The sequence below is a fragment of the Macrosteles quadrilineatus genome, unplaced genomic scaffold (assembly GCF_028750875.1).
Source record: "Macrosteles quadrilineatus isolate MER2022 unplaced genomic scaffold, UCM_ALF_1.0 Scaffold_1__1_contigs__length_201487025, whole genome shotgun sequence".
Classification (NCBI taxonomy): domain Eukaryota; kingdom Metazoa; phylum Arthropoda; class Insecta; order Hemiptera; family Cicadellidae; genus Macrosteles; species Macrosteles quadrilineatus.
In genome coordinates, this window is record NW_026542594.1 from 65,709,354 (window position 1) to 65,735,895 (window position 26,542).

The window sequence follows — 26,542 nt, forward strand, 5'->3', positions numbered from 1 at the left end:
AGATTGAAGTAGGTGTAACCTGGATTCAAAATGGCGCCGAACCAAGATGCTGAGCGACTTTCTCAAGAAAACACTATATTATCTTACCTTGGTTATTTGAAAGAGCGCCTTCTTTGACTTGCGAATATCCTTCATGATAAGTCCTAACACTAGACACACGTCTTAACACACATCATCGCACTTTTAATTGATAAAACCAAGAGTCAAAAAATAAACAAACGTAAACACATCTCCACGGGAGAACAACACCTTTGTTTATGAAACAGGACAGCAAGCAACACAGGTGAACGCCAGGTAAGCAGGCAGGAGTAGTAGTAGTAGGAGGGGGAAAGTGGCGGTCCGGACGGTGGCGCTGCGTGGTCGCCGTGGCGGAACCGTGAACTACGTCCCCCGCCCCGCCACACAACCGGTTCTCCATGGCGGGACTCGTTTTACTATGATTTTTACTCTACAATCACGAGATTACCTGGGCCCCCAAGGACCGGTTCGTATAATACACACCGCCCTGAAAACATCCGGCCGCGCGGTGCCGGTAAACACAGGCACGTGGTGTCAACAAACAGTAAATTATGCTAATACCAGGACCGGAGAGTAAAAACAACCTGTTCGAGTGACTGTGCATAAATCGGACAAATTCTATCTACGTGCGGTACTGTTATACTATCCAACGACCTAAATAAGAGTATTAAGTAAAAAAAATATATGCAACAAAATTAAAACAACGTGGTTGGCCTTTTCGGTAAACAAGTCTAATGATTCTAGTACATAGTATTGGTCTTTGGTCATCCATACTTTTACAGTAACCATCGCAAAAATTTGACATTAAGAAAAGCCTATTATATAGACAGATTAAATAATAATATGTAAACTATACGTAAATAATAATCGTAAATTTAATATGTTAACATTACTTGTGCATGATGAGGTTTGAAAAAGTATTGTTTTCAAGCAAAAAGATGTATTTATTGCTTAAAAGTGGCAAAACAATCAACTTTTATGATAAATTTAAAATATTGACCGTTGCCTATTTGCATCGGATGACGGACCAGTCAGTACGTCAAGTCAAGGGATTTTTGGTACATAAATAAGACGATGCAAGTGGGTTGAATAACTAATCTACATATATTTTAAAATAAATAAATAAAGAAGCATTAAATAGGAAAAATATAATTAAAAGTGTTTTCAATGTTACTTTAGTTCAAATTTTGTATCAATGATTATTGCTACTGTATATGGCACTGAGCGTATGGCTCAATATGTAAGAAAACACTTATGTAGGCCTATATTGTTTGTTAATGCTCATGTACACACGTGAATACTGCGTAAATTAATAACAACTACATCAAAAGGAAAGGAGTAAAGAGTAACCTATACAATACTGATCCTTAATCACTTCAACGTAAGGCCACGACCAGATTACATTAATTAGTAGATTGACATTGGCCCAGTTCTCACCTATAACACTTCCCCTATTGTCCACTATTTAATCCATTAGAAACTAAAACAATTAAAGATATTTGACAGCAAATCTGGGAGCAAACAAATAGCCAGTCAATTATTGACAATCTACTGTATATAGTGGTAGTAACCATGACTGGAACATTTCTGTTAAATAGCACATTTCACTACAAAGATCGAAGGTGATCCAATTTACAAACGGCTACGTCCAAATTCACCAACATTTTTGGGGTCGTTTCTAATGTCCAAATTCACCAACTTTCTACCTGGAGCAGGTACGATATTTCTCCCGGCGGGCGGGGAAGGAATTCCGAATAGTTTGCCCAATTTTTTTTTGTTTATGTTAATGCTAATGTTAAGGGATGTTCAAAATACACTTTCCAACTTTTACTTCACGTAACGAAGTTGAATTTTGCTAAATATAGCTTTTTAAATCATCATGTAGCCTTAGTTGCAAATTCAGGCTACGTCCAAATTCACGTCTCGGCGAGAGTGTACTGCTTAGCCCTAATAGTACTGTTTAAGCTGTGATTGTTTCAGGCAGCTTTAGGTTAGGTTTGGTTTGGTTAGGTTAGGTTAGGTTAGGTTAGGTTTGGTTAGGTTAGGTTAAGTTAGGTTAGGTTACAGTACACTCTCGCCGAGACGAGACGGAGCAGGCGATGGCAAACTATTCGGAGGGAATTCCTTCCCCGCCCGCCAAGAGAAATATCGTACCCGCTAAAGGTAGAAAGTTGGTGAATTTGGACATTAGAAACGACCCCAAAAATGTTGGTGAATTTGGACCTGGCCACTTACAAACAAGTAGTTTATAACATGAACTGTAAGATGTTTTCGTAAGAATTCTGTCACATTGCAAATTCTCGCACCGCGTTCTTTTATCAGTTAATTTTTAAAGCATGTAGCTTGTGGATGTTTTGACGGATACAATTATTACATTAATTGTTTGTGGATACACAAAAGATTAAGAGACATGTTACATATCGATAGATAATGTGCGATAAACTCCGAGAATTGTGTAAAATAGTTAGGTTGTGTTGAAAGAAAACGTCAGTTTAGTTATAGATTGCAAGCTTGCTGTATACAATGTCGGGTGTTTACGACTCCCACAGCGACGTAAAGCTCTGTTAAAGATCTGCCACCGGACGTAGGCTACTTTCTCACAGTAAAAATGGTTAATTTACGACAAGTAAAGGCATCATGCATCTGCAGTGGTGAAATTAACCAGTCATTACAGCTGTGGCTGAGGTGGAACAGAATGTGGCCAATCACAAGTGGAGGAGGATTGTGAATGTGAGAAATCAGAAATCCTTCCCCTCTTTGTACAGTTTAACATGTTATAGACCCTACATGTTGTATATAACATGTCGAGAAATGCGATGCAACTGGACACAAGGATAATGCTGATTACCCGAACCCCAAGACAAACATTAGTTATATCACAACACTTGCACAAGTCATGGGCAAAGCAAACGTTTGTCCTGGAAAATTATGAAGCCTTAAAGAAAAATCAAATGACTATCAATAGCGTATTTCATAGTATGGTAAAGGTTTGTGGTTTCGACATATTTTACAGTATATTCATCTACATAAGATGTAGTTGCCTCAGCATTTATTATAGGTCATTGGGAAATCAAACCTTCATAAATGAAGCGGTTTGTCCTTCAATGGAAATCAGATCACTCTTCATAGTACAGGTTTGATATTCACAAGATCTTACTGTTGTAACCATAATAGATGCAGAGGGTATTATTTACAGATTTGTATTCGATCATGTATAGATACTGTAATCATAAATGCGTATGAGCCTAATGGTTTCCCCACATCATTTCATGTGGTCTGAGGAGGTTCCGGCTCTGTATTTTAACATATAAACATAGACTTTGACTATTATATTTACACAGTACAAAATTCATATACTTGAACAAGATCCGTGTAAATTAATATTACAAATATGTCGCTTGGTCCAATGTACTGTACCCGTTGTTTCCTGTACCCCCAATACTAACGGTGCGAGTGTGTAAGTGGTTTCTCCAGACGAGTTTTGAACATGTTCCAGAGCCGGGCCCAAGGTTTGCCCGGACGGGTTTTGGAGTTTTGGCACTCACATTCAGACCCACTTAGAACGTCCAACATTTAACAAATACAAAACTATATAACTTCCAGTGTTTCTACTACTTCGGCAACGCAATGCAATACTGTTAGTAGTTTACCTTGTCCCTTTGACTATTGGTAGAAGTAGACATCCGATTGTTATGTCAAACCAGTTTTCGAATCAATAAGGACGAAATGAAATTGAAACACAGAAAGAATGTTCTGATGACTATACTGCTAGTTTCAGTCGAATACGCTAACTTTTAAGTCAAGCCAACGTGAAAGGAGTACTCAGGTTTAACGAGTACTTGGGTATGCTGCTGTATGGAGGGGTAAAAAAGTGAGTTATTTTAGTAACATGTTAATAGCTTAGTATAAAACAAAATCCAAGCCAAGTTTGATCAAAATACACCAATAAACAAGCAAACATCAAGAGTTCATTTATTACATGAAAATTGTAAATTGTTTTTCATTTTCTCCGTTATAAAACCTCCGTTATACAAAAAAACTTCAAAATATACTAAATTATTCGTTGAATTCGGATCATTTTCACTCAAGTTATCGTTATCGAGCTGAAATACAAACACACATAATATAATATGAATCTGAATGGATGGTGTTTTGGCCTCTGGGGACATGAAATCGAAAAAGTAAATCGGTCCCGGGACTAGTACGGTAATAGCTTAATTATACCCTAAATGGGGAATTTACCAAAGATGAAGACAAAATTGCTAAGACAGCTCAAGCTAGTCAAAGATAGGATGTGATCGTGAGGGATGTGTGAGTATCCAAAAGTAAACCAATATACCAATGTTTGTAAGCTAATAATGACAGTTCATAACTGTTGTTTTTATTGTTACTAAACGGTGTGTTTTGTAAAAAAACTTAATAATAACCCATGTAAATCGGTTGGCTTAGTTGACTTATTATTTTGTCAAATGATTACCATTGCGAATCAATCTAAGAAGATCTGATACTTGGCCACTGAGTTCTCAAGAGTGAATGAAATAAGTAAAAACAACCTTACTCAGTTGCATAAAAAGATTTAGTTAATTTTGAACGACGAATAAATAAAGGTCAAATAGGTTCGTCAAATCTGTCGAAATAATATCGTCCCTGCACATATGTCATTTCTAACTACATAGTGTTATACAGAAATCATAAATTAGGAAGGTTCAACGTCTGATCTCCGCCTACTGAAACGTAGGAGACTGAAATCAAATCAACTGTCTCAATAAACAGTAAATAGCTCATTCGGGCTAGCTGTAAAATAAACAAAACTGTTGATTGTGATTTCGCAGTTTAGATGACGAAATTGGCTTGTAAAAGTGTTATAAAGGTGTAGCCACGGGCCGGCGCCAGGCCGCCCCACACACTTGATAATGTTATCACCCCCCTCCCCCTCCCCCTCCCCCACCCGCGTGTCGTGGGAGACAAGTAATTGGACCATTGTAAGCGTGGGACGCGGCTTCTGATTTTACTCAAACCCTTTTATCTATTTGCATCTTCGTCCACTTCATTTGCATCCACTTCCTCTCATTTTCCTCTCATTCCGTGGGACTTTTCGCGAGTCGATTTGTTCTTTAAAACTGTAAAAACATGCGTAGGGCATCTATGAATTACCCGAAAAGAGAAACATTCCAAATACCCGTGCTGGTTAGGAGGATCCATGGCGAGAAAGATCGACCTCAATGTCGAAATATTCAGTAATTTTGGTCCTTTATGTGTAAACGAGAGGTGCAAAGAAGATATTCAGATCGTGTCGTAACACTTCGGCCCAAGTAACACTTCGGCCCAGTAACATTTCGGCCCGAAACCCTCAGATGTGGCCTACGGTCCAACTCTCTACCTGCCCACTAGTAACACTTCGTCCCAACAAAATATTTGACAGGTTAGGTTAGGTTAGGTTAGGTTAGATTCCACCGATTCTCCGTCATGTGAGGTCAGAGGATGCAAGGGGTGACGGTTGGGCGACATTCCACCAGAGGGTGGTTGCAAAGTATACAGGTCATGTACCTCTTACTACCTGAACTGCGTTCCTCAACCCTTGTCAATTTTTCGTCGGGCCGAAATGTTACTCCATTAGCTTATTTAATCATCTGTAAAAGCGAGTGGGACGAAGTGATACTGTTTTTCTAAGAAATTTGAGTTTGGCCGAAATGTTACTGGGCCGAAGCAATCTGATGACTTAACACTAGATGAGACAACTGAGAAAAGAAAGTTGCGTAAATTATTTCGCTTACAATGTAGCAAATTAATATATTTTTTGCTTTTTTAATTCATTTACAAGAGATGTAACGTAATTAATCAACCTCCAATCTTGTATCGTTGGCAATACCATATAACCCACCAGCTACAATGAATACACAAACTATAGTTTGTGTATTCATTGCCAGCTACCAGCAACACCTTGAGTGCACTGATGACGTGGTCCTCTAACGGTTGCGGAAGATGAAGAAGTAAGATTACACATCGGAGATTGTCGCTGGAAATTGGTTCAAGGCTTGAGATTGCTCCGATTGACGGAAGATCATTACATGTTACATTAGGGTCAACAGTCAGTAGTGGTAGTACTACAGTACATTCGCTGTACTCATAGGTAGAGGGGATTATGGGCGTCTATGAGCTGTGTTGGTATTATATTCTTACCTAAATTTGTTGTTAATTCAAAAAGATTTAAAGTACAATTTTCTGCGTTGGGTTAACCACAGGTATGATTGCTGAACGAAAGTACCTATCCAAATGTGTTTCAGTTTGACCTAGTCGGAAAATCTGGAGATTACTCCAAGGAGCACTCTGTGGTGCAGACATGCTCAACGACATCAGCAAATACTTAACGAAGCTGCAGTGGTCGATGACGGCAAGGCTAACACTGTATTTGAGGATGAGGGAATATAATTGTGTGTTGTCTAAGAGTGATTGTGATTGGTTGTTGGTCGTGGTTGTGTAAGTAATCGTGAGCTGGGTGTCACGTGTGAGTGACTGTGGTGTTGACATCGTGTGGAGCTGAGGTAGAATCTTCGTGTCCGCTCAGCCTCCGCACAACAAGGTCTGCAGTGTGCAGTGTGTGTAGGTCTATGGTACCACAACGTGTGTCCGAGTCATTTTGTACCTCTAAAAGCTCATACAATTATGACGAATTTGCAAAATATATCCATACAAACATACTGTAGCTTTAACGCACTGAAAATAATAATAGTTTTAGAGTGTCTGTACTAAACTGTTAATAAACCACAAAAGCAGTTGATCAAAATGTCTTAGACAAGAGTAAATTGGCCGTTGTGTGAGAGATTAACCTCAGGTTGCAAAAGATCACACGTTACAGTTAGACCATGTGCAGCATTTCAGGAAGCACGTACATTATAGGTAGAATGCCGAAGTGAACAAGAAACACAAGGAGAGATTGAAATTAATACTGCTAACGTCCTATTACGGGCAAGGCCGAGGGGCCGATCTGGCCCATATCTCAAGGACTGTGTAATTATTGTGGCGGCGATTATTGGTTGCTGAGCAGTGAACACTCCCGGGGCGGTCCTTGGAGACCGTAACACTGCATGGTTGGTACAGAACACACGGTACAAAGGTAACCCACCGTATTTGAATGTATCACCATTGACATTTGGATGCTGGAGTATCTCATCAATTTGGGACCAGCTATAGTAAACTTTTTTATTTATTAATCCCATAATGCAGCATATAAGATGGACTTATTATCTATACATCTTGAGTTAAATGAGAAAGCACCGGCGGCTTATTGTAAGCCAGAACATCGTATTTTATATTGACAATCACAGTAATAAAATACCCCCGCCGCAGCAAACCTGCAGACTAAGCGAATTTCCATTTGACTGATTGGATTTACACTGAAATGTCTACTTAAAAATATAACATTTATTCTTGATTTAAATAGAATTAGTTTAACAAGTACTTAGGCTTGCTGAATCAGGGAGGGTAAAACTGTTTTTTTTTTTGTAAAATGGCAATATTTAGTAAGAAATAAAAACATTATCCAAATTTGATCAAAATATGTTCACAAACAAGCAAACTACAACAGTTTACTTATTCTCCATAAGAATAACATGGGAATTTTAAATTTACAATTTTTTGGAATTTTCTCCGTAACCATTAGGCGCATAATAATGCTTCAATATACTAAATTATTTGTTTTTTTAAGCTCTACAAAATGGTTTGGAAAGAAATTGCTAAATTTTATGTTTTTTGGGTAAAAAATGGGAAAAACCTATTTTTACCCCATAAAACCCCCCGTAAACCCCCGTTCCCATGGCCCGATCATGCTGGATCGCGAACTCGTTCGAAAAAACGTACGTTTACACGTTTGTACCAAATTTCATCAAAATCGGATCATTTTTGCTCGAGTTATCGTGCTGACGGACACATATATATATATATATATGAATTTGAACGGATGGTGTTTTTGGCCTCTAGGGACCTCAAAACGAAAAAAAAAATCGGTCCCGCGTCCAAGTCTTACCATGAGTACTACGGTAATAGCTTATTCCCTATATGGGAAATTCGCTAATACGGAAAATTGTGATTTAGACTAAACTCGGCGAGTGTCTCATTTAACTATGTTCTTTTGTGATTGAAATTGACCACAGCTGGTCTACTCCAGTATCCAAAGGGGGTCGCCGGAATTTTATCCCCCTGGAATTATACCCCCTGGGCAAAGCTGACGTCATTATGACGTAGTAACCCGAGTGGCCAAAAGTTTGTTCGCGGCCGGAATTTTACCCCTGCGGATTTGGAAGTCTAATGAAAATAGTCAGAGCGTGATTAATTAGATTAGCGATAAAAACCGGAATTTTACCCCCTGTCCATATAACTAGCGTTTAGACAACTGAAGATGTACGGGCCGGATTTTTACCCCGGAATTTTGCCCCCGGAATTTTACCCCCGGATTTTTACCCCCCGGAATTTTACCCCCGAAATTTTACCCCCGGCCGATTTTAAAAATTGAATGATTGATTTTCTTATTTTTGTTTTTAATAATTGTAAACATTTCATTATTTAGTAGCCTATCTTTATTAATTAATTTTGTAACCTCTACTTAGTAAACAGAATTCGCTGTTTTATTTTGATCATATTAACCAGCAGTCGGCTACAAAGATCGAATCCTGATACTCGAACCTCAACATTAAAATTAAAAACCTGTTCGATTAGTTAATGTTGCAAATAAATTAAGATAGGCTACCTACTTAATAATAAAATGTTAAACTTTAAAAATTTAAAACTGAATGAAGATGATTAATCATTCTCACTAATTTACATATCTGGCCAGGGGGTAAAATTCCGGGGATAAAAATCCAGGGGGCAAAATTCCGGGGGTAAAAATCCGGGGGGTAAAAATCCGGGGGTAAAAATCCGGGGGGTAAAATTCCGGGGATAAAAATCCGGGCCGTACATTATAGGTTTTTATAATTTGATGTGTTCTGATTAAATTCACAACCGTGAAAATATATGTTTAATTCCGCGTTTAATCCATCGAGCTGATGTCGCGAAACTCAAAAGTTCGCGGCCGGAATTTTACCTCCTGGTTTGTGACGTTACGTTTGCCCAGGGGGATAAAAATCCGCTACCCCTCCAAAGGACAGTGGGACTACCGACCCAACGAACGCCCGAGAGGAGAGTTGGCGTTGGATATAGACACACAATACAGAGACTACGTATGATTACTTAATATACACAGAACTTATCAGAATACTGAATGTGAATGTGAGTGGCGATTGACGAAGTGGTAAACTGTAGTGGACATTTACAGCACGCCCACTGTGTTACCACGGTAGCCAGTATCGGCGCGTTGCTACACTCGTGCCGTGCCGCACGACTGGCAAACTGCTAAACATGTCGCTGATAGGCTGATCTCATCTCCTCACACACTCTTCACTTTCCACCATTTTGAACACAACGTTTCCAAGTACTTAAAAAAAATAATTGAAATGCCGACCATACGAAGGTAGTAATTGTAAGCCAAATATGAATGGAGATAAGTGTAGGATGAGTGGCGCGACCTTGAAGTCCTGTTACTGACTAACGACATGTTCCTTAGACAGGACTGTTAGTATAAAGCCAATGGCAACTAAGGGACCTACAGTTTATAGTGGAATCCGAACAAACGAGACCACTAGAGTTTCTTTATATAAAAGTGATTTCGTATGTCTATTGCTTTTCACTATTACTTTTAAGACTTGCTCTTATATATATATACTATATATACTAACGCAAAATAAAGTAATTGAACAACTATCTATATATTAATACGCAAGCAGGTTTCTTTTCACAGTCATAACTCGATAACGGTTTTGACGAATTTTTACGTTTGAGGTGTCAAATTAAAGGTATTTTCACGTAGATGTGCAAATACGTCTCAGAATATTAAGAAAGGGCACCACTTAAGTACACTTAAGGGCTAAAGTTTGGAAGGTGGCGCTATCTTTTGACATTATATCAAACTCATTTCCTTTTGTTTACAAATAACATATGGACGTAGTTTGAATTAGTTTTTAAGGTTAACCACAGACTTCAGGACTTCAAACTTCCAGAGCAAAGCTAGAATTTATATTTTGTTTCAATCTGCTAAGTCTGGTTCATAATCAAGAGTTTCCTAGCAATACTAGACAACAAAGTGTTTGTAATAGTTAAATCATAGACAAAAAGAAAAAAATATTTAATAAATATTTCATTCTTTTTGACTATGGTTAAATTGATTTACCTTACATCGTACTTTACTGATTATCACGTAGTTACAGTTCGATGCGATTAAGTGAATGTTTAAAAGTGATTATTCACTGGGCAGTTATCTGTGTAGTATTTTACCATATTATCATGTAATTTACCATGTGTATCAAAATTCCAATTCCTTTATAGTGTTTTCTGTTGTTTGGTTAACTTTCTTATTTCATTTCAATTTAAAATCAAATGCTGCCAGTACGACGAAGAACTGTGAGTGGCTGGAGGGAACGCGGACATGACCGCTTGCATCAACCTCTCAATTGAACATTTGACGGGTACATAGTGGTAGTACCACCGTTGTGATACATCCAATCTCGGACAAAAGAACTTTAAATGTTTACATTGTAGTGGCTTACATTTTAATCAAGAAAAGACTGACCGAGACAGTTAAGTTTTTACTCTTTGTTGCAATAAATGAAAGGTTCGTTTACCTCATTTGTGCAATTCACCATACCTTCAGGATCTTATTGGAAACTCCCAATCTGAAAAAAGGACTGTGAGACTTATATTCAGAAATTATTTGGATAAAATTCGTCAATTCAATTCTGCCTTTACCATGGTCAGCTCCGAAGCTCATTAAGACGAGAAAATTCCACAGGGGATCGACAATTTCAAGATTCATGACACGTTTTACCACCGAGTAGGTCCTCTAATTCCTCAAGAAGGTAATTATCCTGAATACGCATAGATATATAGGTAAGTACAACAATGTTACTAGAACCCAAAGTAGAATTAAGCACAAATCAAACAAAAAATTCAATGAAAAAATATACGGGAAATAGGGTCACAATGCCCATTTGCTAATCTTTGAAGACAGTGGCAGACATTCTGTAGGGACAAGAGCTCCGAGGAGTCAAGTGAGATTCTTATGTACATAATGAGAGACGGAAGAAGTGTCTTCCCTCGCTACAATGGTGTTACCTGTGTAGATGTCACAGCAATTTTTAAAGCTGAAAACAAAGCACCACCTGGCCAAATAATTCGTATAGTTTTTTCTAATACTAATAATGTTAAAAGCGTATCCATTCTAGATCTGTCGTTAGATCCATTTGCTTACCCTCTTATGTTCGCAACCGGAGACTTGGGTTGGGGTCCCTAATTTAAACACGCCTAAAACAGAACATATCGTAGTAATAATTTAACAATGCTAGAATAAGAGTAGCGATGGTTGGCGTCAAGAGAGGAATTGAGCTACATTGGGTCAAAAGCTCACTTTACAGTGTGTGGTTGACATCTACGTGCTCATAGAGTGCACCCGCCTACTATACATAAGAGATAACCAAAGCAGTATGAGAGTGAATGTGAATTAAATATTGTAGATTACGTTTATATTTTTAAATCATAATATTTTTTATATTCTGTAATCAGTCATATCAATAATTTTAGAGTGACTCTTTCATTAAGGTCTTGCTGTTTATGTTTTTTGTTTGTTCTTTTAATACAAGTTTCAGTTTTGCTCGATTTAGAGCAACAGGTTATCTAGTATTATTAATCATTGAAACACTTTTGTATTAGGAAAGAACTACAATAAAATAAAATATAACATTTTCAAGAAGTCAGCTAATCATATGATAATTTTTACATTTGAAAGTGCAGTTGAGACAGTAAGTAGCAACAATATTAATGTGGACATAGTTTGACCCCTGCCACCTTCTCACGGATTTATGTACTTACTAAACTATCATAGACACGATGGGTCGAGGGTCGAGGCAACGCCTATCAAGGATATTACTGCTGTAACAGTTGCAGAAGCACTTCTTTCTACCTGGATTGCTAGATTTGGAGTTCCTCAAAACATTACTACAGATAAATGTTCACTTACATTATCACCGTGCAATCTCAATCTGTATTTATCTGCGTTGTTATAACAAATACTTAAAACCGATTTGGTCCGGCGCAGCGCGGGGTAGGTAGCAGATTGATAGCAGCAAATCAGTATCATGATAGGGCTATCTAAATTGTTATTGTGTATTTGTACCGTTTTAATGTTTTTTTTGTGTTCGTGTCGTCCGTGTTTTAAATGCGTTTTTGACGAGATGCAAGCGTTGAAAATGTTGTCTTCGCAACGAAACATGTAAGCTGATTAGCAATATTAATCGTTGGACTATTTGACGGAGGTAGGTAAAACACCTATCATTGTCTTAACAATATAGTCCAAGGGCCAGAAACATAAATTTTGGCTAAAATATTTATTGAAACTGTATTAAGTCCAATAATGAGAGGTTATTATTATAGCCTAGACTATTATAGCCTAGGCGTGTATAAACTTGCGTTACACATAGAGAAATGTAGTACTGTACTTTATTTTGTTATATACATCTATAAAAAGTTTATATATTAAGCTCAAAATCAACACTCAAGAAAAATATAGGTCTAGGTACATCATTAACTATGACATCAAATGAGGAATTTCGAAAAAGACAGCCTTTTAAATATTTTACAACTAAAGTGTGTATACAGATAACCAATTAGCACTTATATAGCCGAATATTTATAATATAATATCGAATATGTATACAATCGAATACACTATACAAATATAGCCTATAAGCAATAGTGTCACGAAACCACTTCACAGTAGAAGTGAGTGTTCCCTTTTACTTCCTCTCTCTATAAGGACATGACAATAGTCGTAACTAACGGTAACTGATAATGCTACTGATGACTAGAGTGATGCTTGAAGTTGTAGCACAGTAGGGGCCTACTGCTACTGCACCTAACTGCAACAGTGTTTTGGTTGTTGCTGTTGTTGCATAGCGAGTAAACTACGATGCAACTCCTGTGTATGATGTTGGAACATGATTATACAGGGTGACAAAAAAGTCTGGAAACGGTTTAATATCTTTTTAACTAAATCTTTTAGAAAATTCAAACCTTTCACATCAACTTACACGTATGAAAACTACTTTTTCCAAGCATTGTCATTTTTTTACCTCTACCAGGGGACGACCCATGAGGAGTAGGTACATAATCTTTAATGTAAGCATAGGTTGATATGCACATCATTTTAAAGGGTTACTCAAGTGGAGTTCATTGCCGGAAACCGCGTCCAAAAAAGTTCATCCGTTACAAAATGGCAGCTGTCCAAAGTTCTTGTGAAATATACCTGCACAGGCCTTAGTATAGGCAAATACTCGTATTAAACATTAGCTTGAGAGCTTAAACTGTATTTTAAAGTCATCTAGCTCATAGACTACTAGTATTCAATCTTCAAAACAAATTTAACTGGGTTTCAGATTTCCCTGCTAATGTTGACTATTAGTATTTACCAATACTAAGGCCTCTGCAGGTATATTCCACAAGTACTTTGAACTGCCGCCATTTGGTAACGGATGAACCTTTTTTGACGCGGTTTCCGGCAATGAACTCCACTTGACTAGACCTTTAAAATGATGTGCATATCAACCTACGCTTACATTAAAGATTATGTACCTACTCCTCATGGGTCGTCCCCTGGTAGAGGTAAAAAAATGAAAATGCTTGGAAAAAGTAGTTTTCAAACATGTAAGTTGAGGTGAAAGGTTTGAATTTTCTAACGAATTTAGTTAAAAAGATATTAAACCGTTTCCAGACTTTTTTGTCACCCTGTATAAAAGGTTTGTTATCAATGAACATATGGTTATGTAAATCGTAGAAAATGTAATCTCTGTATGGACGTAATTGTATACAAATAAATTTGGCCCACTCTTTTCATTGTGTCCATGTCGATTTGGCCAACGATTTTCTTTTTCACAAGTTCTATATAGAATAAAGAAATGGTATGTGGTTATACCGAGCACATATCATTCTTATATGTGTTGAACGATTGTTCACCACAAAAAACAAAGCTACTGACTGAGTAAAAAGGTTATGTTTGAGTAGGCCTACACATTGCCAGTGCTCTCACTTCCTCATTACCATGAAACACGGGCCTCACGCGTGCCTGCAGTAGTGGAAGGGTAGAAGAGGGTAGAGCAAGGGTCAAGTGTGGGTCAACCAGTCGGGGCCCTGTCACACCAAGGGATTACTTGCCATTTTCAATCTATAGTTAGTAATGGCAGACAATTGTACTCCACAACAAGAATTTCCTCATATATTGATTATTTGAGAAGATGTTGATTACCCTGATATGTAATCTATATAAGAAGTAGACTACATATTTATTCCAGCAACAAACAAAGGACCTTGAATGTTTCGTTAGTAAGCTTATTACACAAATGTGTAGAGCAATAAATCCGCAGTAGTAGCCTGAAAAGTTATTAGCCTACTTAAAAAAGAAAATTAATTAAATTGAAATTTGGTCAGAACTGACAATAATTATTAATGAAGATGTCATCTCGCGCGTGTTGGAGTTACTCCCACTGTTACATTGTAAGTGTAAGGGGGGGGGAGAGGGGGTGCGAGAAGTCTCGTTAGCCATGGTACGTTAGGCGCAGTGAAACCTCACAGAGGAAAAGCGCGTTTGGCCGTCGCGACGGTCCAGCAAGCAACAAACTAACTCACTTTTGATGGTGAATCACTCCAATGTCATAGTCAAATGTTACGTATGAAAATGTTGTAATATATGGTATCGTATTAGCAAATCTAGAATATTAATTTTAATTAAATAAACCTGATATTCGCAACAGCTACACTGGTTTACGAGATTGTCTTTACTAACTGCGGTGCTATAAACACGCCAGTTTAGTGTATAAGCTCACAGCCGCCGATGTAAGATAAGACAATATAAATGAGCCTGATCCTCGTAAAAGCCTACGTAAGAATACAAACGATGGAGGTTTTAAAACCAGTTCTACTTTCACAGATCACACTCGGTCTAAAGTGAGGATGCTATAAATATGTTGTGTGTGATCTGGCTATAAACAATAAGCTCAAGAAACAAAGGAGGAATCACAGGCGTACGTCTGGATAAGCGTAAACGATGACAGGAATTATACCTATACGAAACACGGAACCGGTCGTAGCACCGTGCAGAAGGGGTTCGGTCCTGGAACTGGTTTGGCAGGACACCCAATCCAATACTGGAGAGATAAGTCGAGAACTCAAAACTGAACCAGTTTATTAAAAGCCCTTCTGACGCGGCACTTTGTATTCACGGTCTGGTAAACTGTCTGATGTTGTGAGCTATCTGGAGCTGTAGAAGAAGCACCGGGACATCTAGTAATGATATGCACGAGAGAGAACTACTTAAATGTATCCACCAAAACTGACAGCGTTGGATTGGACTTGGACCTCACTGTTGCATCTATCTACATGTATCTGGAGCTGTAGATGTAGCACCGGGACATCTAGTAATGATATGCACGAGAGAGAACTACTTAAATGTATCCACCAAAACTGACAGCGTTGGATTGGACTTGGATCTCACTGTTGCATCTATCTACATGTATCTGGAGCTGTAGAAGAAGCACCGGGACATCTAGTGATGATATGCACGAGAGAGAACTACTTAAATGTATCCACCAAAACTGACAGCGTTGGATTGGACTTGGATCTCACTGTTGCATCTATCTACATGTATCTGGAGCTGTAGAAGCACCGGGACATCTAGTAATGATATGCACGAGAGAGAACTACTTAAATGTATCCACCAAAACTGACAGCGTTGGATTGGACTTGGACCTCACTGTTGCATCTATCTACATGTATCTGGAGCTGTAGAAGCACCGGGACATCTAGTAATGATATGCACGAGAGAGAACTACTTAAATGTATCCACCAAAAGTGGCAGCGTTAGATTGGACTTGGACCTCACTGTTGCCTCTATCTACATGTATCTGGAGCTGTAGAAGAAGCACCGGGACATCTAGTAATGATATGCACGAGAGAGAACTACTTAAATGTATCCACCAAAACTGACAGCGTTGGATTGGACTTGGACCTCACTGTTGCATCTATCTACATGTATCTGGAGCTGTAGAAGAAGCACCGGGACATCTAGTAATGATATGCACGAGAGAGAACTACTTAAATGTATCCACCAAAAGTGGCAGCGTTAGATTGGACTTGGACCTCAATGTTGCATCTATCTACATGTATCTGGAGCTTTTAGGAGCACCGGGACATCTAGTGATGATATGCACGAGAGAGAACTACTTAAATGTATCCACCAAAATTGACAGCGTTGGATTGGACAAAGACATCACGGTTGCCTCTGTCTACATGTATCTGGAGCTGTAGAAGCACCGGGACATCTAGTGATCATATGCACGAGAGAGAACTACTTAAATGTATCCACCAAAACTGACAGCGTTGGATTGGACTAAGAACTCACTGTTGCCTCTGTCTGCATGTATCTGAAGCTGTAGAAGCACCGGGACATCTAGTGATGATATGCACGAGAGAGAACTACTTAAATGTATCCACCAAAATTGACAGCGTTGGATTGGACAAAGACATCACTGTTGCCTCTGTCTACATGTATCTGGAGCTGTAGAAGCACCGGGACATCTAGTGATGATATGCACGAGAGAGAACTACTTACATGTATCCACCAAAACTGGCAGCGTTGGATTGGACTTGGATTTCACTGTTGCATCTATCTACATGTATCTGGAGCTGTAGAAGCACCGGGACATCTAGTGATGATGTGCACGAGAGAGAACTACTTAAATATATACACCAAAACTGGCAGCGTTGGATTGGACTTGGACCTCACTGTTGCCTCTGTCTGCATGTATCTGGAGCTGTAGAAGAAGCACCGAGACTTCTAGTAATGATATGCACGAGAGAGAATTACTTAAATGTATCCACCAAAACTGGCAGCGTTGGATTGGACTTGGACCTCACTGTTGCCTCTGTCTACATGTATCTGGAGCTGTTAGGAGCACCGGGACATTTTTGGAGCTGTAGAAGCACCGGGACATCTAGTGATGATATGCATGAGAGAGAACTACTTAAATGTATCCACCAAAACTGACAGCGTTGGATTGGACTACGAACTCACTGATGCCTCTGTCTGCATGTATCTGGAGCTGTTAGGAGCACCGGGACATTTAGTGATGATATGCACGAGAGAGAACTACTTAAATGTATCCACCAAAACTGACAGCGTTGGATTGGACTAAGAACTCACTGTTACCTCTGTCTGCATGTATCTGGAGCTGTTAGGAGCACCGGGACATCTAGTGATGATATGCATGAGAGAGAACTACTTAAATATATCCACCAAAACTGACAGCGTTGGATTGGACTTGGACCTCACTGTTGCCTCTGTCTACATGTATCTGGAGCTGTTAGGAGCACCGGGACATCTAGTGATGATATGCACGAGAGAGAACTACTTAAATGTATCCACTAAAACTGACAGCGTTGGATTGGACTAAGACCTCACTGTTACCTCTGTCTGCATGTATCTGGAGCTGTTAGGAGCACCGGGACATCTAGTGATGATATGCATGAGAGAGAACTACTTAAATGTATCCACCAAAACTGACAGCGTTGGATTGGACTAAAAACTCACTGTTGCCTCTGTCTGCATGTATCTGAAGCTGTAGAAGCACCGCAACATCTAGTGATGATATGCACGAGAGAGAACTACTTAAATGTATGCACCAAAACTGGCATCGTTGGATTGGACCTTGACCTCACTGTTGCTTCTATCTACATGTATCTGGAGCTGTAGAAGAAGCACCGGGACATCTAGTAATGATATGCACGAGAGAGAACTACTTAAATGTATCCACCAAAACTGGCAGCGTTGGATTGGACTTGGACCTCACTGTTGCCTCTGTCTACATGTATCTGGAGCTGTTAGAAGCACCGGGACATCTAGTGATGATATGCACGAGAGAGAACTACTTAAATGTATCCACCAAAATTGACAGCGTTGGATTGGACAAAGACATCACGGTTGCCTCTGTCTACATGTATCTGGAGCTTTAGAAGCACCGGGACATCTAGTGATGATATGCACGAGAGAGAACTACTTAAATGTATCCAAGAAAAACTGGCAGCGTTGGATTGGACTTGGATCTCACTGTTGCCTATCTCTACATGTATCTGGAGCTGTAGAAGCACCGGGACATCTAGTGATGATATGCACGAGAGAGAACTACTTACATGTGTCCACCAAAACTGGCAGCGTTGTATTGGACTTGGACCTCACTGTTGCCTCTGTCTGCATGTATCTGGAGCTGTAGAAGAAGCACCGAGACATCTAGTAATGATATGCACGAGAGAGAACTACTTAAATGTATCCACCAAAACTGGCAGCGTTGGATTGGTTTAAGAACTCACTGTTGCTCTGTCTGCATGTATCTGGAGCTGTAGAAGCACTGGGACATCTAGTGATGATATGCACAAGAGAGAACTACTTAAATGTATTCAACAAAACTGGCAGCGATTGGACTTGGATCTCACTGTTGCCTCTCTCTACATGTATCTGAAGCTGTTAGAAGCACCGAGACATCTAGTGATGATATGCACGAGAGAGAACTACTTAAATGTATCCACCAAAACTGACAGCGTTGGATTAGACAAAGACCTCCCTGTTGCCTCTGTCTATAAGTATCTGGAGCTGTAAAAGCACCGGGACATCTAGTGATGATATGCACGAGAGAGAACTACATAAATGTATCCACCAAAACGGACAGCGTTGGATTGGACTAAGAACTCACTGTTGCCTCTGTCTGCATGTATCTGGAGCTGTTAGGAGCACCGAGACATTTTTGGAGCTGTAGAAGCACCGGGACATCTAGTGATGATATGCACGAGAGAGATGTATCCACCAAAACTGACAGCGTTGGATTGGACTAAGAACTCACTGTTGCCTCTGTCTGCATGTATCTGGAGCTGTAGAAGCACCGGGACATCTAGTGATGATATGCACGAGAGAGAACTACTTAAATGTATCCACCAAAACTGACAGCGTTGGATTGGACTAAGAACTCACTGTTGCCTCTGTCTACATGTATCTGGAGCTGTAGAAGCACCGGGACATTAAGTGATGATATGCACGAGAGAGAACTACTTAAATGTATCCACCAAAACTGACAGCGTTGGATTGGACTAAGAACTCACTGTTGCCTCTGTCTACCAGTATCATCTGGAGTCATAGCATAGCACACACAGTTTCAAATACTGTTTACTTACAGTATTGCCCAACAAACAATCGAAAAACCCCTCTAGCTTGAAAGAGACCACGTTTAGCACTAGCACTGTTTAGTTTTGACAGTTGACACAAACAGTGTACTGCGCATGCGCTTGCCGTCTTTAGTTGATCAACTTGGTCGCTGAAGCGTACACACTCTAGTTTTTTGAGAAATCTGATTGCCCGGCGATAAAATGGTTGATCGGAAACCCCCAGGTTTTCGATACATGTCCGAAAACCAAAAAGTTGCCTGGCAACCTACAAATCGCCGTCAACCAAATTGACAGACACGTACACACACGGCGATATTTGTGCAATTTGGTCGCTCGTCAACCAGATCGCCGGTTGATAAGCGACCGGGTGTCCTAGTGAGTACTAGCCTTAAAGTCAGTGTTGGGCAATACTGTAAAGGCTAGTACTCACTAGGACACCCGGTCGCTTATCAACCGGCGATCTGGTTGACGAGCGACCAAATTGCACAAATATCGCCGTGTGTGTACGTGTCTGTCAATTTGGTTGACGACGATTTGTAGGTTGCCAGGCAACTTTTTGGTTTTCGGACATGTATCGAAAACCTGGGGGTTTCCGATCAACCATTTTATCGCCGGGCAATCAGATTTCTCAAAAAACTAGAGTGTGTACGCTTCAGCGACCATGTTGATCAACTAAAGACGGCTAGCGCATGCGCAGTACACTGTTTGTGTCAACGTCAACTGTCAAAACTAAACAGTGCTAGCTAGTGCTAAACGTGGTCTCTTTCAAGCTAGAGGGGTTTTTCGATTGTTTCAGTTTATTGTAGACTGCTCAAGTGTTTGTGTTCGTTTGGATGAATCGATGAATGTGTGTACCATGACTGAACATAGTGAAGTCAATGTTGATCAAGACGTGGCGGGCATAACCAACAATCCGGATACATCAACGACTGCGATTGGTACAATACAACCTGAGTCAGTAGATCGTGAGTTTTCCAAACCTTAATTCTTGACACAGTTCATAGACATGTACCAAAGCCTTCCCTGTTTGTGGCAAGTTTCGTCGAAAGATTATTTGAAAAACATTGCAAAGAGAAACACTTATGATCAGATGACACAACTATGTATCAAAGTGAACCCCAATGCCAACGTAGACTGGGTAAAGAAAAAAATTTAAAGTATTAGAACAGTTTTTCCCCAGTCCATCCACACCAAATTTTGATTTCCTGCTCGGTTGAAAGTGCTAGGTATCCTAGTGTGTACCTCCTGGCAATAAAACGTTTAATCATCAACTTAGTCGCTCGTCAACCAGATCGCCGGTTGATAAGCGACCGGGTGTCCTAGTGAGTACTAGCCTTAAGTAAACAGTATTTGAAACTGTGTGTGCTATGCTATGACTCCAGATGATACTGGTAGACAGAGGCAACAGTGAGTTCTTAGTCCAATCCAACGCTGTCAGTTTTGGTGGATACATTTAAGTAGTTCTCTCTCGTGCATATCATCACTTAATGTCCCGGTGCTTCTACAGCTCCAGATACATGTAGACAGAGGCAACAGTGAGTTCTTTGTCCAATCCAACGCTGTCAGTTTTGGTGGATAGATTTAAGTAGTTCTCTCTCGTGCATATCATCACTTAATGTCCCGGTGCTTCTACAGCTCCAGATACATGTAGACAGAGGCAACAGTGAGTTCTTTGTCCAATCCAACGCTGTCAGTTTTGGTGGATACATTTAAGTAGTTCTCTCTCGTGCATATCATCACTTAATGTCCCGGTGCTTCTACAGCTCCAGATACATGTAGACAGAGGCAACAGTGAGTTCTTTGTCCAATCCAACGCTGTCAGTTTTGGTGGATAGATTTAAGTAGTTCTCTCTCGTGCATATCATCACTGTGGTGGAGGTTGGTTGGCAGTTTGGCCGCTGACCGCTGGTAGGAATGTCGCTGCCGCTGGCCATACCACGCCTCCACCTCCGCTACTGTGCGACCAACGAGGAGACATTTTGTGTCAAATATATGTACATGAAATTGATATGCAATATGCTATATGCACGAGTCATGTATGCAGTGTGTGTACAAGAAATATATGCATAATATGTCTAAGAAATACATACCACCTTGTTTTTTAAAATACCCGCTCAAGGTTGTGATTATTAATAATCCTTTTAGCAAAAGGATTAAAAGATTTGGTTGGTGAATGTATTAATTTCCAAACTTTTTTGGCTAAGGTAAGACAAATACCTTTGATTAGTAAACGTTAACTTACATATTTTTAAAATGCTGAACCTTAGGCCAAGGGTCTTTTTCTTGTAAATATATATGATGAAATTAAATTAGGGTGGTTTAGAGGAAATAGACTCATGCTGTCGAAGTTAGAACTTGAGAATACCATAGAAGAAATCTTACATTTTTCAACAAATTTGAGATTATATGAAATCGAAAATGACGAAATACTTACTGAAAAAGGTGTAAACTGATTAATAAACTGTAACGAATGGTAGTGCACCAATTTCCCAAAAGTAAACAGAAACAGTCAAAGTAACAAAATAAGAACAGTTATCAAATAAAATACAGTATAAATATAAATTTTCACCCATGATAAATTGTATTTCTATGTTTGTTTATTAAATTAATATTTAAGTCCACATTAATAAAAGGTTTTTGGTACAGTTTTCTTACATAAAAATATATAGGCCTATATAAACTTGAATCTTGATTCAGCACGACTGACGATCACAGTCATTTACCATTACCAAAATCCATTTCAAATCAATACACAACCAATCTGTGGGAGCAACGCGTCTGTAAACAAGATACTATCGATACATCGTGACCGATTGCACGTTTCAATCTCGCTAGATCGGCCACCGGTGATGAAGACATTACCTCAAATTGACTGACGTCTGTATCTAAAATACAGATACCGCTGCAGCCGCGGACGCTGCTACCAGCCCTCGTCAGCGCCACTGTAACGCTTTAACTTTGCAACGCTCCATTGGAGCAGCAATGCGACTCATCGCAAAAACATGGATGTGATGTGAAGGGGAACGGCGCGGCGCACGTGCCAGACGCGGCTTGCATCGCAATAACAATAAACCTGCGCCACTACGCTATAAAACAACTCATCAGCATATCTGGCCAATCACAGAACGACGATCCCTACAAATCCAGAGATATCGTACAATGCACTCGCTATTGAGTTCATATTATGTTATCCATGACGCATATGTACTTCTTATGTGCGGAAAACATTCGTCACATCTAAAATAGGATAAGAAACAGAGTACAGTATAAAAAAACTCGCATTTAGTAAACCAAGTAAAGTCCTAACTACAGACATATATTTGGATGTAATTAGAATATATTGTTTACCTAACAATATGTTTCCCTTTCTAACCAAGTTGCTAAACATTACAGCCACTCCAGGCATTTTGAGGCAAAACTCTAGCAACAGCTGCTTTGGAGGTCCAAACTCCGGGACACGTTCGCCAAAACGACAACAAGCTGCCACATTTTAGACCTTTTAGCATTTTAAATACCAGATAAGCCGAGCGTGACCATAAAAAGATAAGACGTCTCCGAACTAAAAGTCACCAGAGTATAAAATAAAACCAGAGGACACCCGCAAGCCATGACAATTATCTTCAGCTGTGCCGCAACCTCAGAGCCGGCTTGCATACCGGCTCAGAGATACCGAACATCCAAGGATCCGATTGTCTGTATCTTGCATTATAAACTCGTAACATGACTGTGATAGACCAGAAACATTCAGGGAAATGAGTAAAACTACATCAAAGCTTTAAATCTGTTTCTCAATATTGTGTCAAATATTGCAGGAGACGAAATCAAGTCCTCTTGTGATAGCATTCCAACACATGTCAGGTTTACCCTTGACAACACGTTATGTTTGTGTCAAAGGCATGACATCGGCCCTTAGAAAATATAGATTTGACCTCATGAAACTAAATCTAAATTTAGAACGCATTACTCTACGCTACGGAACCAAAGAGAAGAAAAGCGCGTTGGCGCCAGATTGGCCCTTTATGTTGGACGATACAGCCTCTTGATCTAAACCCACACCACCACTCCATATCAACTGCGAGATGATCCATAATCCACACACGCTGAGAGACAGGAGCCCCGCCGAGAAACAAATTAACCTGTCCGAAAACAACTGGCACTTAAATTAATCATGTTCGGTAATCAATTCTTCGGTCGCCAACTACACTGATGAATGATGCGTCGTATTCAAACAACAATTAACAGTTATATTAAATAGAGGGTTTATCATTATCTTCGAAAAATGACCATCTAGTTAGGACGTAAGTGCTAATAGTAAACTTAGGTCCATATCACTAGTAACGGAAATGTAATGTCTTCAGTGTTCAACAGTATGTATGTGTTGGATTGAAGGTAAGGGTTGATGGATATACGCGCCAACATTTATTGAACTTGTCAATATACTTGAGGATAAGTATTAGAACACTTACTATCTGTCCAGTAAAATTCATCGTTATGAATGTTAAGAGAATATCCCTTTAGTTAAATGAGAAACTTGGATTGACGTTCATTAATTAGTACATACCTTCATGCCCCCGCAACAGTTTGTACATGTCAAGACAACTAAGGGACTCAGCAGATGAGCAACTCCCGCCGCAGTACGAGCTGCCTTCAGTAATTCGCTAGTGCAAAGCCGTGGGTGAAGCACCGCTACAAGGTGGGTATTAGGCCCAGAGCTGCTCCATAATATATTCACTGATCCACTTCGGCTCATAACCGACACGTCTACCATTAGCACCGAAATGGTGAAACTCGGCCGCATTCTTGTGGCTTCTCGCTGCTACTGGTTTCTCGACTGCGGCCTCAGATCAAGATCATTTATTGGATATTTCGTTGATCACTCGGCTTCTAAACGCAATCATAGATGTATTTGGGTTCAGAACCCTGGGAACTGTTTGAAAGTTGGGGAGGTTACACATAAGAGGAGTAAAAATTTCATATGTTCTTGAACCGACGGTAGTAGCTCAAGCAACTTCCCCACTTTGGAAACTCTCCGAGAACTCCCTGAAAAGTCTTTCCACAACCTTCTCACTTTCATCAAATGTCCAAAATCTATATCATTCAAGACAGATTTACTCAAAAGTACAAACGCCTAGTCTACAGTTCATGCTGTAGCGCACTTGCCCTTTCAGTTGCATGTCCTCTAATTGTGATTGTGTTGAGTTCACATGACCGTCGCGCTCTGAGGAGTTTCCCACACACTGCAGGAAGAAGCAGTCCATTAAGACAAGGGTCTGCCCACGTCACGGTCCGAGACTCCGCCCCAAGGGGTCTAAGAACTACTTTTGACTGTTACACTCCTCATTTTCTACAGTATTTAGCTGCATAATTAATCAACTTAGCATAACAATGTTTTGCTATGTAGAATATTAAAATTGCCGACTGTGGGAAAATAGCGAAACGATAGTTGCAACGTTCCTCTCACCATCCTAGCGAGTTGAGACCTCAGGTCCCCAGTGATTTATAGTTAATACAATATCTTAGATATCTCCCAATCCTCTCGAAGATATCTTAAAAATGTGATTTCCTAAAACTAAGAAAAGTGTTTAAGACACAGAAAACGGGTGCCCCTGTGGTTCGAGTGAATTCAATAAATTAGCAATGCACAAATCGGTTGATGCATGGTGCTGTAAATAATTAACCACTCGCCTTAAGCTATTTCAGAGTAAATCGTTAAATGATTTTGTTGTGGGGATACACCATATCACCTTTGAGTTACAAGACAGATGCTAAACACTTCCAGAGTTCATTTGTCTGAGAGAGTTTATTCTATTCTATTTCAAAACAGTCACCCGAAGAAAACTTTAGATTTATTTCCTTCGTCCAGCTTCAGGACATGCAGCTAATGAGAACGCTTATTCTTCAAGTCAATTTCGGCAACAATCATTTTAATTGCCTCATATCGAGACACGGTCGTGTTTCGGCGTAGCTTCTATGAAGAAGTCATTACAGTGTCCAATAATGACTCTTAATGTCCGTAAAATGACTACGATTACGTTTGGAGAGCTCGGACACGGGACACGGTACCCCGTAGTAATGACAGGCCATAGAGGTCCGTACTCGAGGACAGACCGAAGGCGGCGCGGTGCGTTACTGTATTGGAAATGAATCAGGGCGTGACTGATCGGAGCCTCGGGAATCGAACATTCACGATGCAACGCACCCAATAAGTGGGCCTTGATTGGTCCGTCACGACTGCTATTGGAAATGCCTTTGGTGCACCAAGTCTACTGGAATACACTGTACACAGGACAAACGAGACTTGTATTTCGTCTCTAACACGTCCCCTAATTATTAATATTCACAATACATACAATCATTCACCTTATTTTGATTTCACATTGCTTCCTCCTCCACAAACAGGATGTTTGAAATTGCATAAGGTACATTTCAGCGTAAGTGATAAAAAAGAATAACTAGAGACATTGTATCTCTCTCTCTCTCTCTTTTCTTTGTATTGGTATCCAAAACTTGTCCAAGTAACAAACATTTGCAAAATCTATAACACCAATAGTTAATGTTATAAGTATAAGTAACACAAGTAAAGGTAATACGTCAAAGACATTTGTGGGAAGGTATTTTTATGTCTAATGGACAGTACAAAAACCTCTTTATTTGTTATTTCCTTGAGAATACATTAGCGTCAAAATACATCAAATAGAAAGTTGATTTGCTTTTCAATCCCCCACGTACAATTCGCCGTAACGAACAATTATCGTAATAACAGTTCCCATTGCATGGTGTTATCGGCACCAGGTGATATATTATTCAAATGTATTCTAGTGTAGTAGTGTAATTACGAGCTATTCGCCTGTAGCGTTAGTTGCGGACGGTTTATCAGCATATCAGCAGTTGTTATATCAGTGCGGACAGTAGCTTTCAGTGGGGAGGTTCCCACCCACCCAGCCAAACCGTCTGATGGGGAACTCAATCCCGGACGGTTTATAGACAGTTCTGAACTTTGCGGTTTTAATTTAGCCAGTAATCTCTTTATATTATTTCGTCCCTTTGACGCAGTGCAACTGATTTAATATCTTTGGGCGAAATGCCCCCCATGGAATATTTTAGATTCGATCATGTCATTCTCTGCAGGACGACGATAGTATTTTGAACGGACGTTCGAACAACCAGCAGACAGGAAAGA

At 39.7% G+C, this 26,542-nt stretch overlaps 1 protein-coding gene across 2 annotated transcripts in view; it reads right to left on the bottom strand.

Annotated features, from left to right (window-relative positions):
* Nucleotides 1-26,542, bottom strand: part of LOC128983429 (uncharacterized) — a 97,985-nt gene that overhangs the window by 27,168 nt on the left and 44,275 nt on the right. The window contains exon 1 of one of the 2 annotated variants that reach the window (XM_054402718.1): nt 88-241. The exons of the other annotated variant lie outside the window; for it this stretch is intronic. Coding sequence (XP_054258693.1) covers nt 88-135 — 48 coding nt within the window. The 5' untranslated portion in view covers nt 136-241. Of the gene's footprint in view, nt 1-87; nt 242-26,542 lie in introns of those variants that run through there. 2 annotated transcript variants of the gene reach the window in all.